The sequence below is a fragment of the Arachis stenosperma genome, chromosome 3 (genome assembly GCF_014773155.1).
Source record: "Arachis stenosperma cultivar V10309 chromosome 3, arast.V10309.gnm1.PFL2, whole genome shotgun sequence".
NCBI lineage: Eukaryota > Viridiplantae > Streptophyta > Magnoliopsida > Fabales > Fabaceae > Arachis > Arachis stenosperma.
Window position 1 is genome coordinate 153978271 of NC_080379.1, and position 19584 is coordinate 153997854.

Consider the following 19584-nt stretch of genomic DNA (forward strand, 5'->3'; position numbering starts at 1 on the left):
TTTTCTTAGCATACCTCTATACCTCTCCCAGGCATTATAAAGGGATTCATTATCCTCTTGTTTAAAGCCTTGGATGTCCAGCCTTAGCTGTGTCATCCTCTTTGGAGGGTAAAAATGATTCAGGAATTTGTCTGATAACTGTTTCCATGTCTTTATGCTTGCTGTAGGTTGGTTATTCAACCACCTTTTAGCTTGATCTTTTACAGCAAATGGAAACAGTAATAGTCTGTAGACATCCTGATCTACCTCTTTATCATGTACTGTGTCAGCAATTTGTAGGAACTGTGCCAGAAACTCAGTAGGTTCTTCCTGTGGAAGACCGGAATACTGGCAATTTTGCTGCACTATGATAATGAGTTGAGGATTTAGCTCAAAGCTGCTTGCTTTGATGGGAGGTGTACAGATGCTACTCCCATATGCAGCTGTAATGGGGTTGGCATATGACCCCAGAGTCCTTCTGGACTGATCAATCCCACTTAGGTCCATAATGGATAAAGGGAAATGATATGGATTGCAAATAGATAAATTTTGTTTTTTTTTTGTTTTTTTTTTTTGAATTAACCGAAAAAAAATTAAAATAAAACAAAGGGAAATTAAAATAAAAATTCGAAAATCAAAAAGAAAATAAGATCAAAGCAAATTGAGAACTGAATCAATTAGTTAATTAAAAAGATTTTGAAAATAGCAATTAAAAAGATATGATTGAAAAAATTTTTATGATAAAGATTTGATTTTTGAAAAGAGGAAAGAGAAAAACAATAAAATGACACCAAACTTAAAACTTTTGGAAAATCAAACACTAATTTTCGAAAATTTTTAAGGGAAAAACACAAAGAGGACACCAAACTTAGAACTTTTATGGATCAAAAAGGGACTAAGGACATGCAAAATCGAAAATTAAAAGAAAAACAAAAGCATGCAATTGACACCAAACTTAAAATATGAAACTAGACTCAACTAAAAGACTCTAAACCAACAAAAATAAAACAGTCCTAATCTAAGCAACAAGATAAGTCGTCAGTTGTCCAAACTCGAACAATCCCCGGCAACGGCGCCAAAAACTTGGTGCACGAAATTGCAATCACACTTTTGCAATCCCGCACAACTAACCAGCAAGTGCACTGGGTCGTCCAAGTAATACCTTACGTGAGTAAGGGTCGATCCCACGGAGATTGTCGGCTTGAAGCAAGCTATGGTTATCTTGTAAATCTTAGTCAGGATATCATAAATTATCAGGATTGATTGTGAAAGGCAAAAGAACATGAAATAAGTACATGTTATGCAGTAAAGGAGAATAGGTTGAGGTTTTGGAGATGCTCCATCTTCCGAATCTCTGCTTTCCTACTGTCTTCTTCATCAAACACGCAAAGCTCCTTCCATGGCAAGCTGTATGTAGGGTTTCACCGTTGTCAGTGGCTACCTCCCATCCTCTCAGTGGAAATGTTCAACGCACCCTGTCACGGCACGGCTATCCATCTGTCGGTTCTCGATCAGGCCGGAATAGAATCCATTGATTCTTTTGCGTCTGTCACTAACGCCCCGCCTTCAGGAGTTTGAAGCTCGTCACAGTCATTCAATCATTTAATCCTACTCAGAATACCACAGACAAGGTTTAGACCTTCCGGATTCTCTTGAATGCCGCTATCAGTTCTAGCTTATACCACGAAGATTCTGATTAAGGAATCCAAGAGATATCTACTCAATCTAAGGTAGAACGGAGGTGGTTGTCAGGCACACGTTCATAGTTGAGAACATGATGAGTGTCACGAATCATCACATTCATCCGGGTTAAGAACAAGTGATATCTTAGAATGGAAGCAAGTATGATTGAATAAGAATTAGTAGTAATTGCATTAATCCATCAAGACACAGCAGAGCTCCTCACCCCCAACCATGGGGTTTAGAGACTCATGCCGTGGAAGGTACACAAAGAAACGTGTAAAGTGTCATGAGGTACAGATACAATGTCAAAAGATCCTATTAATAGTAAACTAGTAACCTAGGGTGTACAGAAATGAGTAAATGACGTAAAAATCCACTTCTGGGTCCACTTAGTGTGTGCTTGGGCTGAGCAATGAAGCATTTTCGTGTAGAGACCTTTTCTGGAGTTAAACGCCAGTTTTCATGCCAGTTTGGGCGTTTAACTCCAAGTTTTATGCCAGTTCCAGCGTTAAACGCTGGAAATTCTGAGGCTGATTTGCCACGCCGGTTTGGGCCATCAAATCTCGGGCAAAGTATGGACTATTATACATTGCTGGAAAGCCCAGGATGTCTACTTTCCAATGCCATTGAGAGCGCGCCAATTGGGCTTCTGTAGCTCCAGAAAATCCACTTCGAGTGCAGGGAGGTCAGAATCCAACAGCATCTGCAGTCCTTTTCAGTCTCTGAATCAGATTTTTGCTCAGGGCCCTCAATTTCAGCCAGAAAATACCTGAAATCACAGAAAAACACACAAACTCATAGTAAAGTCCAGAAAAGTGAATTTTAACTAAAAACTAATAAAAATATACTAAAAACTAACTAGATCATACTAAAAACATACTAAAAACAATGCCAAAAAGCGTACAAATTATCCGCTCATCACAGGTGTAACATACCAACATCTTATGGACAAGGTCTTCACTAATCAAATCGGTAAGAACCTCGAAGTTTATGTCGACGATATGGTCACCAAAACAAAGCTCGGTCACAACCACCTCGACGACATCTTGGAGATCTTCAACCAAATACAGCATTACAATATATGGCTTAACCCAGAGAAATGGGCCTTCGGAGTGCAGGGAGGTAAATTCCTCGTCTTCATGCTCACTAACTGAGGAATTGAGGCCAATCCAGAAAAATGCCGAGCTATATTAGACATGGCAAGCCCACAAACAATCAAAGAAGTCCAACAACTAACAGGGAGACTCGCTACATTATCTAGATTCCTGCCTTGTTTAGCATCAAAATCTTTCTGTTTTTTCCAAACCCTAAAAAAGAAAAACAACTTTAATTAGACTAATGCATGTGAATAAGCTTTTACTAGCATAAAAAATATTCTCTCCAAACCACCAATTTTACAAAAACCCCTTTGGGGAGAAGAAATTTATTTATATTTATCTGATACTGACTGGGCAATAAGTTCTGTTCTTGTCACAGAAAAGAACAAGCAGCAACAGTCAATTTACTACATTAGTAAATCCCTACAGAATACCGAGCTTCTCTATTCAAAGATAAAGAAATTAGCTTTGGCTTTAGTTTTCTCAGCTCGGCATCCCCGACCTTACTTTCAAAGCCACGTAATCCACATCCGAACTTATCAGCCGTTAAGACAAGTGCTACAAAACCAGAGTTAGCTGGCCGACTGGTAAAATGGTATGTGAAACTCTCCGAGTTCGATATCAGATACCAAAATCGAGGTCCAATAAAGTCTCAATATATTGCTGATTTCATAGCCGAGTTCACCGTACTAAGCTCAGAGAACAACCCAAAACAATGGACCTTATATGTGGATGGAGCCTCCAACCCCCAAGGCTGTGGGGCAGGAGTCTTACTTGAAGATGGAAAAGGAATAGTCCTAGAACAATCTCTCCACCTCTCTTTCAAAGCAAGCAACAATCAAACAGAATATGAAGCTCTCATTGCAGGCCTAAGGCTCGCAGCTGAACTAAAAATTTCAGACTTAAAGGTATATTGTGACTCTTTGTTAGTCGTCCAACAGATAAATGACTTATTTCAAGTGAAGGACCCTCTATTGGCAAAATATTTGGATATCGTCAAAAACATTATTTTCAATTTTTCAAAAATTGAGATCCTTCACATACCTCGTGAGCACAACAGCCAAGCTGATATCTTATCAAAAGCTCAACCTGCGTTCATAAATTAAAAAACATTCTCAAGCTAAACTTGGGGGCTATGATATGACTGTTACAATCAATAGCCATAATTCGGCATCATGTGGAATAAATCGGCATTATATTTTATAATTCGGTTCAACAAATTATGATCTAGAATAAAAACGTTCGACCTGACATTGTAACCTATCAATCTATAATAACTGCTTTCCAATACAGGTAACCGTCAGAAGCATAATCGACTTATTCCACCCCACTTATAAAGGTATGATATTTTATTCTCGAAAAACACACTGAGTACACAATACTAATTTAAACATCGGAGTGCCTTTTACAGATACACTCCCTCTTTATTCACACCCTCCACGGCGTAATCTATTCCTGGACGAAGAGCTCAGACCCTCGAAACCTATAATTTGGTGTTGATCATAACAATTTGGCATTGACTCTCAAGAATCAACTTATACCCAGATTACTCACACAAGAATATATATATATATATATATATATATATATATATATATATATATATATATATATATATATATATATCAAATATTTAAAAATTAGTTGTTTTTATATTTTTTAAATTAAATATTTTTTTTAAACAAATTAGAGTTCAAACTTATCTTAGCAATTATATTTTGTTACTGTGTGGGCTCCTAGTACGGCTGTTCAATGTGCCACACCATTGCTAGCTAGATTTTCTAACTACAAATGCCACTTGGCAATTGACTTATAACTCCACACGTCAATGGAAACTATTAACTCTGCTGTGTTCCACCTAAATGTGGCAAACTCAGCTTTATAATTATTATTATTACAGTATGAATAACCTTATGCTTAATATGAATTATGGATTCATGTTTGAAAAAAATTTCAAACCAACCAACTACTAATTAATTATATTGGTGACTAATATCATCCCACAATATCTCATAGTTATGTGCTATTTTGTTAGAGAATTGGTTGGCCATGGCTAATAAGCTTGAATTGCTTCTTTATTTTCTTTGGTTATGATTGTAAGTAATCTTTGACCAAGAAAATTAACGAGAGGCAATTAAGAAGGAAGCAGCTAGGAACGTAGCTTTAGGGAATTGGGAAAATAAGTACGTACCTTGAGGCATTGGACATGGTGCGTGAGGGACCACATTCTCAAACATGATCATTTGATTTGCGAACACTTAATTCAAAATTTCAATCACTAGTTGGTGAAGAACATCTCAAAAAGTCTACAAAACAACAAAGACCGAAGCTATTAATTTTTCAGCTGAACGGAGCTACTGAATATAAAATGAGATATATATCATTTTCTTTCACTCATATACAATTTTTACAAACTTAAGGTATCTCTGGTTGTCCAAGCCTATTCACATAAAAAACCCGTGAGCATATCTTTCCTAGCTTGAGATTATACAAAGGGGTCATGTAGGGCCTCAAGTAATTACAAGAAATACATACACACACATTATATATATATATATATATATATATATATATATATATATATATATTCTCTTTCTATTAGTTTAAATTTCTAAAAAAAATAATATCATGATATAGTATCAGAATTCTATGTCCAAAAGTCTAGAATTTAAGGCTAATAAATTATAGTTCAAATGGCATAGTCTCTTCATACTCATTTAAAGATCTTGGGTTCGAATTTTCCAATCTTTAGTGAAAAAAAAGTTTTTTCGGCGCAGGGAGCGGAGTTGGCAGGTAGCCCAAGCCTATGTTTTATGAGATCGACGTACTGGCCGGCTAGCCAAGCTTCCCTTAAGAATTCAATGACAAATAAAAGGAGAAAAATAAAAGTCTATACAAAAGAATCAAGCAAATTCAATAGAGGCTCTTTCTTTAAGAAGTATGTTAAAAATTATAACTATTTATTATATTTGTCTTATTCTATGAATTTAAACTTTTGAAAGAATTGGTATCATGACATACTATATATATACACGGATCCAGAAATTTTTGATAATAAAAGAAAAATATAAAAAATATTATGTGTATATTAAAAATTAGTCACTGAATTAGTAATAATGTATTTGTATATAAATACATATATTCTGTAGTTTATTTTTAATGTTTATTTTATATTTGTCAATGAGTAATAACTCAAATGGCATAATCTTTCCATATTCAATTAAGAGGTTGTGGGTTTGAATCTCCTATCTTTTGATAAAAAAAATAAAAAATATTTATTTTATATTTCAATATGTGATTGATTTTTTGTCTACGCATAGCATGATTGCTAAACTATAAACATAATACGATAATAACTTTTATAATTATATTTTGTTATTATAAAATCTGATTAATCTTAAAATTATTTAACTAACAAATTAAAATATTAAAATAGTCATTTAAATAATAATAAAATAATAAATAAAAATTTTATTTTTTAGCTAGATTTTATATTTTAAAAAGATTAAATAATTTTTTTTTGTCAATCCAATCAAATATTTCTGTTTTTATATATGTTATTAAATAATCATTTAAAAATTCATCTTCCATATAATTACAAAGTCGACTTTTTATGATACTTATAATTGAAAAAGCTTATACTATTACCCCCCACAAGTTTCTAAGTAAATGTAAATCCCTCCCTAAATTATCTGTGTATATAAACTGCAACTGCTATGTTTGTGATAGTATATCATTGTGTGGCATAGTATACCATGTTATTTGTGAGGACTGGGGATCAGCAACCTTAAAAACTGCCACATCTGTTGATGAGTAAGCTTTTCACCAAACTCACATTATTAATTTACATCTTTATCTATATCTATACATATATATAAAGGGGTTCTCAAATCCAATTTTTGTGTTTTACAATGGTAATTTCACAATGGTAATTTTAAAAAAAAAAACCTAAACTTTTCTTTCCGATGCTGAACTTTTACTTTTTTTAACTCACATACTATATCTTTTTTATTCAAAAAAGATTAAACATACAAATTATGATGCACCACTAGTAGTATATATAAGCTGCAAGTGCATAAGAATATAATTGCTTTAAATGCCAGTGCATGGGAGTGTTGTGTTTTTGGTATGAGGGGCTTTCCTTCTTCAAATGTTTTAGGCTATAATGGCCATTTAAGTATTTAGCAGATGTTACTAACTTACTATCATCTGCTGAAAATTTAAGTTCCAAACCTCAGCAACTCTAGCTGAATCTTCTCTTCCAGGATAGTTTCTTGAGAGCTCTTTTGATTGCAGGAGTTGTTTTCTTATGGATATTTCTTCCCTCAGAGGGTTAACTGATCTGGTAAGATATAAAGCTCCTGTGCTGTAAATCATTATTATTAGAACATAAATAAGTATGTATTATTTTATACTGTATTTGGAAATCAAGGCAAATATCTAATGAAGAATTGAAATGTGAATATACACTCTATGTCATTCTGGTTTTGAATTTGATATTGGTTGATAAAATGTGTTATGAAGACCCTGAAATGTTTCTGTATGTAGTGACTATAATGAACATAATTTCTTCTGAATTTGCAGGAAATAATGGAAGATCCTACCTATCTTCATCAGTGGCATTTGAGCTCTATTGATGAGCCTACTTTACTTCCGATTGCTGCTGCTTTTGGAGAGACTTTACAGCAACATTCATTCTCTCATCCCAGTTTCAACCCCAAAACTTCCATGGAAACTTCACTTTCTAACATTGACAGACCTACAAAACATCTCAAGAACAATAGCTGGTGTCCAACTAAAACTCCATCCGAGGCACAATTTGCTTCTTGCTCAACTCTTCTTTCATTTGTGGATCCCAATTATATAAACCAGTTGGAAGTGGTGAAGTCTAAGGATGAGATGGTTTGTCCTAAAATGAATGACACAACTCCTAAAGACATGAACTTTCAAGGAACATTAGGAAATCAATATGTGTTCGAGGCTAGTCAGGCGACTAAGCATGTAGGGCCACGTTCTAGACTTTCTCAACCTCAAGACCACATAATAGCCGAAAGGAAGCGTCGAGAGAAGCTCAGCCAGCGGTTCATTGCTCTATCTGCCCTTGTTCCTGGACTACAGAAGGTATACAACATTTGGTTAAAGAGATATTTGGCTTGCTATGATCCTTAGTTGACTGTTTGTTGTTTCTGTCTTTCATAACTGTGAACATATATTGGAGCATTTGTTTAGTAGTTTAAGATCTGGTGTTTAGAATTTAGAGTAAAAGGGCAACTTCAAAAAAGTTGGCTGATATTGGCCAAAAAGTAGTTGGTTTCCTAGTTGAACTCTATTTAACGCTTAGCAGGAAGCTCATAAATATGTGGAATTATGTTATGAGTTTGAAAATATATTTTGTGGTGGTTGTGTTCTTTTGTCCATGCTGTTGCTCTAACACATAAATGCATTCATTGATCTCTTTTTGAACATGCTACTAACAGACAGACAAAGCTTCTGTTCTTGGAGATGCTATCAAATACTTAAAGCAATTGCAAGAGAAGGTGAAGGCTCTTGAGGAAGAACAGAACATGAGAAAAGCGGTGGAATCTGTAGTATTTGTGAAAAAATCTCAATTATCCAATGATGCAGAAGACGCTTCTTTAGAATATGAGGGTATCTTCCATGAGGCATTACCTGAAATTGAAGCAAGATTCTGTGATATAAATGTTCTCATAAGAATCCACTGCGAGAAGAAAAGAGGAGTTGTAGAAAAATCAATCAATCAAATTGAGAAACTCCATCTAAAAGTTACCAATAGCAGTGCCATGACATTTGGGAGCTGGGCCTTAGATATAACTATTATTGCTCAGGTAACTTGAGTACCAATTCTATGGAATGAAAGCTACATGCAAATAACAGCCTAATAACTAAATCAAAAAATGGAACTATGTTATCACTTATTAGAATAGATACATCAACAATGATTTGTTATAGTTGATCATGGTATATCTGGATAATGTTAGTGCCGACGAAAAAAAGAATAGCTCGATTTCTAATTTTCCATGCATGCATAATCATATTTTTTAGTAGCAAACATAATTTGTCTTTCAATGAGGAAAAATATTTTTTTGATTTGCAGATGGAAAAGGGATTTTGCATGACAGTGAAGGAGCTTGCGAGAAACCTGCGCTCAACTTTTGCATCTATCATTTGAAGAAGTTCCATTTGTCTAAATCAAGCAGAATCCGTCACCACTCAAAAGTATAAGAATAAATAATAGGATTTACTGTCTAGTGTCAACTATATATACACATAGCAGTTTATGTTACTTCATTTATGTTCATGCTTGCAACTTGCAAAGCCTGTAATGTCTGCCACCTTAACCAAACCATTATTTACCTCAAGCATGCTACATTGCCACCAGTGGTTCATTTTGCATGAGGGGCTTTTCTGTCAACATATACTTTTTGCATGATCAACAAGTTGATCATGTTACTTCCACGGTTCCACCCCATCATGTTTCTACAGTGGCTTGTACAGCTTGCTAGGCATTTTTTGGCATCAGGTTGAAAAGTTCAACCCCATCTGTTTCTACTTTCTAGCACAGTTCTTCTTCTACTTGAAGTAAATCTTTAGAAAAAGGATCATTGGTTTCTTTTTTGGGTGGTCTCGACAAACAGGTCTTTTGTTGCATTCTTGTAAGTTTATTTCTGTTAAATAAAAAAATGTTTCGTACCAAAAATGTTTGCTTCAAGTCAATTAATAACTGTATCTTCAATTATTTGTATGAATGTTTAACTTGCATGTTTTCGTGCACGGCATTAGCATATATCAGCATGCAAAAGAAAAATGCTTCAAAATAGTGAATGTTGTCCTGATAAATGGAGACCATAAATGTTAAATGAGAAGGGTTCTAATATTATTATATGTTTTCTTAATGTTAGCTAAGTGAATCCTTGTACACATTCTTTTTAATCTTAGTCCCCACAGAAGATTATACTAAAGATCTTGTTATGATTTCGCCCTCTGCCAGCCCCTCAATGTATTAGAATTTTTCATGAATGTCACTTAATATTTTCCATATAATTATATTATTGAAGGATCATGATTTTTGAAACAAATATGTTGGGAGGATAAGTGAAAGATTAAAGAAAACAGTGGTATATGGAAATAGTACAAAAGGCCAGTTTTGTATATTGTCTTTCAGATCATTATGCTTCCATTGATGCCAAATCCTTTAAGATCAACATTAAGGAATGGATGACACCAAAAATTTGGAATACTATATTCTTAAGAATTTACTATGAACAAGGGGGAAATAGTACATAGGGTCATTATAGAAGAAGACAAAAACAGATTTTCCTGATATCACTTATTTTCTGATGAAATCTATCCCCTTCTGGATGCTTCCTGCTAACTCTTGCTTTGCTTTCTCCAATCCAATCCTGTTAAGTATTTAACATCAGAAATTTACTTTGTGTTACATTATTGCTACCAATTCCAACAAAGATATTTGCTAAATACTAAGAGTTTAGTAATCTCCTATCATACCTTTCATACTCATTCAGGGGACCAAGTTGAAAAACCTCTTCTGCTCCACTGCGACCAAGACGTACCTTGGTTGCGAAGAAGGGAAGTTCCGTCACCTGTTTAAAACATAATGTTAAAAGAGAAGTAAAAAAGTATAGCATTATACTGTGCAATGAAATAAGGACTTGAACATGGCACCTGGGACTGCACAAAAGAACATTCCACCACTCCGGCTTCTCCCTTCAAGCCACGGAGGCATGCGTCAGCAAACTTGGAAGCTGCATATGCCTACTCAATCGAGAGTGGATTTTCAAGTTAGTCTTGCCACTTGGAGTAGACTCAGTTGGTACTAATTAACAATGCTTGTAAACATAGAAATATACATAATAAATATAAGCTGCTAACCATTGATAGTGTTGCAGAACCAGCTCCAGCTTTTGCCTGTAACATGAATAATCGTGATTATCTTATGGTGGATCAATCACAAACCAGATACATACAAGGGATAGGATACAATATTTGAGATTTTGTAAATTTCAACTGTCATTGATATGAAAATAATGTTAGTTAACTATCGTTACTTGTAGTATCGGATTATATTTTCCTTTTATTATCGTAGAATAGAACTGGGAGTAACCGACAGTTGTTGTAGCAGATTATACTCGCCATGAATAATATATCATAGGTGATATGTGGCATTAAGCAGAAATAAATTCGAAGGAAGGTTGAAAGGGAGAGTCAAATTTCATTTTTTGCTTCCTGTCCCTTCTACTTCAGTTACATCTTTAAGCAATTGACTTGTATGGCATTTACCTCAACAACTTCCGTTCCACCATTTTGGATGCGATTTGTCAGGTATTCAACTTCTTCTGCAGTGAAGCTACTAGGAGGCTTAACCTACAAACAAAATACACAGTTTTGAAAGAAAAAGATAAGCATGGGTTCTAGATTTTAAAAAGGGAGGAACAGAAGGCTTAAGGGAGGACTCTGCACCTGCGACAAAAGAGGCAGTATTGTGACTCCTGCATGGCCTCCCACCACTGGAACATCAACCTCTCTTGGATCCACTCCAAGTACCTCTGCCTGCATGGATAAACAGATTGACTTACATTAGTCTTTACTTAGTCAATTTCAAGCAATAAAGTATACTGTTTCAAAAATATTTACCATAAAAAATTTGACATAACATTTAACCTACAGAAGGTGTGTTCGAGACTCTCTACTTATAATTCCAGGAAGAACAGGAAAGTAATGCTTACCACAAAAGTATTTGCCCTCACAACATCCAGGGTTGTAACACCTAGCAGCCGCTTTGGATCATAGGTACCAGCTTTTTTGAAAACCTCAGCAGCAATTGCAACAGTGGAGTTCACTGGATTGCTAATCAAGTTGACAATTGCATTGGGACAGAACTTGGCAATTCCTTCACAAAGGGTCTTCACAATTCCAGCATTTATCTTAAACAAATCATCCCTTGTCATCCCGGGTTTCCTTGGGACACCAGCAGGTATAATTACCAGGTCCATCCCAGTGAGTGCGCCCTCAAGTTGCGGCTGCCCCAGAAAGCCGCGAACCTAACAATCCCAAAAAAGTGGGAATAATTTGAACATAACAACACATAGCAGCTAAAGATTACTAAGTTCCAGCACCAATTTGGCTATAAAATCAATTCATATAACCTTCACCTAAATAACATCCCCATTTAACACAGACAACAATTTTGTGATAAGCTGCTATTCGATAATCAAGAATTATGCAACAATCCATGAAGAAGACAGTAAAAGGAGATTACCACAGCACCAGTGTCCATATGACTAACATCAGCAGTGACACCAGGGGTGTTAACAACATCATAGAGATGAAGAACTGAGACCAAGGGATTAATCTTCATCAGCAAAGATAGGGATTGGCCAATTCCACCAGCAGCCCCCAAGATTGCTACCTTGAATCCCGGTGCCCCTCCTTTTGCCCTGCACTCAGCCCTCTCAACAAGAACATCACCACCATCCTTGAAATTGGGTGGCTGAAGATGAGAGGTGATTCTTGCAATACGATGATTAGCCGCTGCACGTGCTTCCATGTTCTATGAAAGTATTTGAGAAACAAGACTTAGAAGCAGTTAGCACTTTCTGTTATATATGGGTGTAAATAAAAAACTAGACATCAAATGAACAATACAGATGAATGGATAAAATATATAAATGAGAAATAATGGGAACCAAGAAGTTGACACATACGTCCAATGTTTTTTCTTCAAATATTAAAATGAGAAGCAAAAAAAGAGTTTTGTGTGGAACCCAATTGTTTGTGAAGGCTTATCCTTGTTTTTGATAATGTTGAGCTAAAGTGAATGTGGATCTCAGGATTTTAGCTCAAGTTCCATCGGCCTCTATCATGGATCAAAATGGCTTTTAGTGAAGAAGAGAAGAGCCAAATTGTGTTGTGCTGAACTTTTTGAAGTGTGTGATGCAATCATTTCACAATTTAATATTTCCCTTGTACTTTTTTATTTCTAGTTCTATTTTCGGACTCTTTTTTTTTTTTTTTTTTTACACGGAGAGAATTGGTGTGTAATGCTATATTATTGAAAAAATTGATATTTTTCTTTTGATATAGAATTAATTTTTATTTGTTATTAAATAAATTAGACAATCAAATTATTTGAGAACAGAAAAAGACAATAAAATTTGAGAATCTGATTTGAGTCAAATTTATGTATTATAAAATTTTTTAAAATTTAATTACATAAATCTAAAGATCAAATTTATATATTATAAAATTCAAGTACATAAATCTAATATCAGATTTGTGTACTTTACACCCAAATCAAACACATCATACTTTAATGATGCTGTAATATATATTTTTTTAATATCAAAATTAAAAAGTGTATTTTTGGTTGGAACTTTTTTTATATTTAGAATAAAAATACATAAGACACTTTTTTTTTTTTTTTGCACTTATTTTTCTCTGAGGAATTGAGAAAAAAAAATTTGGGTTGTGAAGAATTCCTTTTTTTTGTCTTTGTTCTTTGAAAATGGGTTTTTGTCTTTCTTTTTTGACATTTTCTTTCGTTTCAATTATTTTGGCAGGGTAAACATGAACGCAAAGCCCAATCCCTATTCTTTCTTAACCTATGATTCTTAGCTGTGCAGCGGTCTCAATATCTGATGGGTCCGTCAGCCTATCAAGAGCATAAGGCTTCTTGTACCCTAGTATAACCAAAATTAAAAACGTTGGTTGCATAGTCTTGTTATTAAGCTAGCCCAACTTTGTCCAACAAAAAAGGTGGCCCAACTTGTCATAATTGTGTAAATTTAATCACTTTCATAATATAAAATTTATGTAAAAATATTATGTATATACCAAAATCAGCAATAAAAATAAGTTATTATATATCTATTTATAAATATATGTATTGTTAAACTTATTTTTAATGTATATATTATATTCTAATATGTATTTATTTTTGTACTTTTCACATATCTACCTAATTTTTATTTCTCTAATTAATGAATTTCACATTTGAGAATAATATATTATCAGTTTATATTAAAAAAAACACACCGTTATTACTCCAATATTAAAAATAAAAAAATGATTTATTTGTGGTGTGGATATGAAAGACTTGTTTAGTAGGCAATCTCATAATCATAAGTCCAACACATAGATAATTGAATTTATTTGTACATATTCTTTTGAGTTTGGGACACCCACCTACATTTCTTAATACCAAGAGTCTAACACATCCATGAATCATGATGTGGGTAATTTAAAATTTTATAAACAAGAAAGGGAAAGTGTGACGTAGTCTCCACTATACTTATAACCCTAGTTGACTTATACACGAATTTTGCAAATTTAAGTACCTGTCTATGTCCATAATCTAACTATAACTACAGTTACTAGGATTAAGGGCCGGAGTTTGGAAAACTTTAGAAGTAACTTTTTTTAATTTTTGACTTATGAAAAATAGTAGTATTAATGTCTGGTGTAATTTTTAAAATTAAATTACAACTTTTTAAAAAGTTATTTAAGAGCTTATAGAGAAGTTAAAAAAATGACTTCTCTCGTAATACTTCTATTTTTCATTATATTTCTATAAAATAAGTACTTTTAGAGTTAAAAATCTAAGTACAAAATAACTTATTTATAAATTACTTTTAATAAAATTATTTATTATTTAAATTATTTTATCAAAATGAACTTAATTAAATTAGTTATGGAAACTAGGCCTAAATATGACCAGCTAGCCTTGTTACAGAATCTACAATTACGGATTATTATAATTTAGACATAATTACAATAAAAATCAAAGATTTTGAGGGCATCTTAAATTAAATTAACTTAGAATAGAATAAAATGTCATAATCAATTATCTCCTTAGCTAAATTTCAATAGTAATAAAAAGACGGTTGGTTTTCATTTTTCGAGATCATTTTTCATATAATAAAATATAATATTTATCGAAATTCGTAATATATAAAAAATTATTATTTTAAATTGATCGACATTACACATTTCAAATACTCTCTGTCCAAAAACTCAGTTATTATTTGACACGTTTTTCTCCACAGTATTCGAAATGTGTAATGTCAATTTAAATAATAACTTTTCTATATATAACACATTTTGTTAAATATTATATTTTTTAATTTAAATAATTAAAAAAATCCTTTTGTAGTGTATGGCACAACGCGAAGTTGACGGAAATTGAAGATATTCAAGTTACGTCTTAAGGGGATGGCTGCATTACTATAAAGGAGACTAGCTACGAGAGCATGTTGCATATGGTTTGTAATTAATTTCATAAAATATGATGGCGATTCACATAGATAGATGTCAACTCGTGCATTGCGAGGACTCGTATAATTTTTATTTTTCCCTCGTTAAACACGAGCTTGTATAACATAATATATAATTCCATTTTAAAGAACTCATTATTTATTATTTATTATCATAATATAACATGAGAGGATTTCCAGAATCCAACAAGCTATAACTCAAACGATATAATATTAAATTCACAAAAATGTTATTTAAACTCAAAGTTGGGATTCATTTTAAGAGATATTCTACTATTAAGACAATATAAATGTGTTTTGAAAAAAAATAAATAGAGCAGTACTTTTTTAAAAATTAATTTATTATTAAAAAATAAAAATAAAAGATAAAATATTTTAAATTATAAAATTTAAATTTGAATTAATATAAATATAAATATAAATCTAATAAATAGAAAATTAAAAAAGAAATACATCATTCCTAAAAAAAGAGTATTTAATAAGGATATGGGCAAAATTTCGTGCAAGGTTATTAATGACAAAGCCACTTATATCTCTAAGCTATATTGGTCACATGCACATTGCCTCCTCTAGTTATCACGTACACATTAAACCCATGATTGTATGATTGTTAATGTTACAAGGTGAAGAATATTGTATGAAATTAGTCTCATATTAAAAAAAATAAGAAAGAATAAAGGATTTATAAGATAAGAAACTTATTAAGATGTTTTCTTAAGATTTTAAGTTAAATGTGGTGTGCAAGAATATTCACCTCAATGTGTGTTTAGGGAATGGTTTGTACTTTGCCTGTTGGAACAATTCAATTGTGTCTTGCACATTATTTGTCTCAAATTTTGTTATTCCATCATAAGCAAATAAATATTAGAAGGACAAACGTAATAGCAGGGGTAGTTATATACGTAAATGAATAATCCATTTTCTTGACTCTCAAGGAAAAATTTGATATCCAAATTAAGAGAAAAGCAAACAAATAACTGAAAATAATGAATTATACTTACTAGTTAAGTATTGAAAACTACAACCAACTGCCCCCTATAAAAGCAAAACAATAAAGGCTGATTGGTTTGTAGTAATACGTCAAATCTCACATATAAACAGCTAGCAACACATTCATAACAAGACTTTGAACAAATCATAAATTTCTTCTTTGCAAATAACAATGGAATATCAGTATCTTGTGGGAGTGGGAGGGATCTTGGTTAGCACTTTGGTGTTTTTGTTTGCGGTCTATAGTTTTTCAGAGAAGAGGAAGATCACCGGTTCAAGTTCATCAATATATGTTAAGTTTAAAGGAGGGTCTGCAGCAGAGGCATCACAAGATGGAGGAGCATACACTCAAGAGGCTGAAGAAAGCAGAGATGTTATCATTGTCGGCGCCGGAGTTGCCGGTGCAGCTCTTGCTTACACGCTTGGAAAGGTATGCAGCTTCTTCTTTATACCCAAGTTTGTATGAAAGATATGTTCAAGATGGTCATATATATATTGTTTTTCTATCCATTTTCTGATCCATCAAGTGCTAATGTAACTAGATAGACAAAGAACATGTTTTAGAGAAGCCTATTAGAATGATGAGTGATTTCATTTTGAGGTAATCATAGGATGGAAGGCAAGTGCATGTGATTGAGAGAGACTTGAATGAACCTGACAGAATTGTTGGTGAATTGCTTCAGCCTGGGGGATATCTCAAGTTACTTGAATTGGGTCTTCAGGGTAAGCAAGGAAATCTAAGATCTCCAGCCTCTGATGATCAAAATCATATCTTGAAAATCTAAATAAACGGATTCTTGAATTCTTGCAGATTGTGTAGACCAGATTGATGCTCAGAAAGTGTTTGGCTATGCTCTTTACAAGGATGGAAAGAACACCAGGCTGTCTTATCCCTTGGAAAATTTTGACAGTGATGTTTCTGGTAGAAGCTTTCACAACGGCCGCTTCATACAGAGAATGCGAGAAAAGGCTTCATCTCTTCCAAAGTACACACCCTTCATCATCCTTTCATTTTGATATATGAATTCAACTGTCTCTAAAATTCAATCCCAATTTTGTGCAGTGTAAAATTGGAGCAAGGAACTGTCACATCTCTACTTGAAGAAAATGGAACCATCAAAGGTGTGCACTACAAAACCAAGAGTGGACAAGAGTTCATAGCAAAGGCTCCCCTGACCATAGTATGTGATGGATGCTTTTCCAATTTGAGGCGTTCTCTTTGCAATCCCCAGGTAAAGGAAAGATACTGGATTCATTTTCTTTTCAACTCCATTAGAGTAATTCAGCATTGTTGACTAAGAGATGCAATTGTTTCTGCAGGTTGAAGTACCTTCTCATTTTGTAGGCCTTGTCCTAGAGAATTGTAACCTGCCATATGCAAATCATGGACATGTTATCTTGGGTGATCCTTCACCAATTCTGTTTTATCCAATCAGCAGCACCGAGATTCGATGTTTGGTTGATGTGCCTGGCCAAAAACTACCTTCTGTTGGTAATGGTGATATGGCTCATTATTTGAAAACTGTGGTAGCTCCTCAGGTACCAATATGAGTACCTTGTATGATGTATATTTTTTATGTAACCTTTTTTGTCTAAATAATTTAGGAAAGTTTGATGTTTCAGGTTCCTGGAGAGTTGTATAATTCTTTTATAGCAGCAGTTGATAAGGGTAACATAAGAACAATGCCAAATAGAAGCATGCCTGCTTGGCCTTACCCCACTCCCGGCGCGCTTCTGATGGGAGATGCCTTCAACATGCGCCACCCTTTAACCGGAGGAGGAATGACCGTGGCCTTGTCTGACATTGTTGTGCTAAGGGATCTACTTAAGCCTCTGCATGATCTCCATGATGCTGCTTCTCTTTGCAACTATCTTGAATCTTTCTACACCTTGCGCAAGGTAAGTAAGTAATCATTAGTTTGAGATCAATGCAAAGGCCTAACCATAACTCAATATTGAGCATTCTTACGTAATTTTAATTTTATTAGTGTCTTAGTGCAAATCATGATTGTAATTGCAGCCAGTGGCATCTACAATAAACACTTTAGCTGGTGCATTATACAAGGTGTTTTGTGCATCACCTGATCCTGCTAGGAAAGAAATGCGCCAGGCATGTTTTGATTATCTGAGCCTTGGAGGTGTTTTCTCAAATGGACCAATAGCTCTACTATCCGGCCTAAATCCGCGGCCGCTCAGCCTCGTTGCTCATTTCTTTGCTGTTGCTATATATGGTGTCGGCCGCCTGCTGATACCATTTCCTTCTCCCAATCGGATTTGGATCGGAGCTAGACTGATTTCAGTAAGCATTTTTCTTAGAATTTATTGTTTCTACTCATCAGTTCACCATCAATGCTTAAAAGTATGAGATAAAGTATGTCGTTCATTACTAAACTAAATCATAGTAAAAAACAATAAATTCTGATAGTCTCGTAGCATTTCGCTTTTTCTTGAGTTTGAATGGTCCTTTTGTTTTTCCTTACAGGGTGCATCAGGCATCATTTTCCCCATTATCAAGGCTGAAGGAGTAAGACAAATGTTCTTCCCTGCAACTGTGCCGGCATATTACAGAACCCCTCCTATTCATTCCCATCATTGAATACACACATATCTTGAAAGGACAGAGATGGAAATAGATAGAAATCAGTTCCCACATTCTTTGGGCATGTGGTAGTCCAATACTGCTAAAAAGAATAAGAGGATTCCATCAATTCCAAAATCACACACAAGGGCAATGCAAATTGCAACCTATACATATTGTACTACATAATATTAAACAACGTTTTTGGAATTCCAAAAGGCCAAACCAAAACCAAGTTTACAAGCATCAGACTTGTAAAATTGATAGTAAGTCCACGGCTTTTGGCTATTAGTATGGTATTCAGAATTAAATGGATGTCATTACTGTCACAATTGAAGCGCTCATAAATCATAATGGCCACAAAATAGGATGAAGACACTAGATAGTATTCATTCGTTGCGAATCATATAAGCTAGGATATTGGTTATTCATACAATATTTAGAATTGTTATTCACAAGTACAACCATACTACATATATATTAAAATCAGTTACTAAAATCAACTACTAATGTAAATTATATATTAAAAATGAATTAAATAATACATATATTATATTTATATATAACTACATAATAAATTTTTGTGATTGATTTTAATTTATAAATAATATTTTTATCGCAAAATAATAAGAAATTTTATGCTAACCATCAAATGTATACGTTCGAGCAATTAATGATATATGGGTAAACAAAAATATTATATGCACATACGAAATCATTCAGTCACAAAAAGAATATACTAAATTATGTATTATTTAATTTATTTTTAATATATATTTTATATTTTAATATGTATTTTATATGAATATCTAATTTAATAACTGATTTTTTTATATCTAATCAAAATACTAATAAAGTAATTTAGTTTTTTTGTAAGTATTTAGTCAGAAATTTAGTAAAGAGAATTTTGTTGTTTTAAAAATAATAATCATAAACTCTCACCTAA

The 19584-nt window shown here is 33.5% G+C and overlaps 3 protein-coding genes across 3 annotated transcripts; 2 read left to right on the forward strand and 1 right to left on the reverse strand.

The window, feature by feature from the left end:
• The first annotated feature begins 6515 nt into the window (after positions 1-6515).
• Positions 6516-9454, forward strand: LOC130970712 (transcription factor bHLH25-like). Its single transcript, XM_057896880.1, has 5 exons — positions 6516-6572; positions 7056-7104; positions 7344-7880; positions 8237-8605; positions 8875-9454. The coding sequence occupies exons 2-5, from the start codon at positions 7069-7071 to the stop codon at positions 8947-8949; spliced, it is 1017 nt and encodes a 338-aa protein (XP_057752863.1). The 5' UTR covers positions 6516-6572; positions 7056-7068; the 3' UTR covers positions 8950-9454.
• Positions 9455-9898: 444 nt separating this feature from the next.
• Positions 9899-12730, reverse strand: LOC130969158 (malate dehydrogenase 2, glyoxysomal). Its single transcript, XM_057894772.1, has 9 exons — positions 12503-12730; positions 12058-12348; positions 11525-11839; positions 11259-11348; positions 11079-11162; positions 10671-10706; positions 10464-10553; positions 10287-10381; positions 9899-10180 (listed from the first exon to the last, which is right to left on the reverse strand). The coding sequence occupies exons 2-9, from the start codon at positions 12343-12345 to the stop codon at positions 10108-10110; spliced, it is 1071 nt and encodes a 356-aa protein (XP_057750755.1). The 5' UTR covers positions 12346-12348; positions 12503-12730; the 3' UTR covers positions 9899-10107.
• A 3335-nt stretch (positions 12731-16065) lies between these two features.
• LOC130968482 (squalene monooxygenase SE1-like) lies at positions 16066-18970 on the forward strand. Its single transcript, XM_057893775.1, has 8 exons — positions 16066-16490; positions 16672-16783; positions 16872-17046; positions 17124-17292; positions 17381-17599; positions 17684-17959; positions 18081-18359; positions 18543-18970. Exons 1-8 carry the CDS (start codon positions 16233-16235, stop codon positions 18654-18656), a joined length of 1602 nt encoding a protein of 533 aa, XP_057749758.1. The 5' UTR covers positions 16066-16232; the 3' UTR covers positions 18657-18970.
• The last annotated feature ends 614 nt before the right edge of the window (positions 18971-19584 follow it).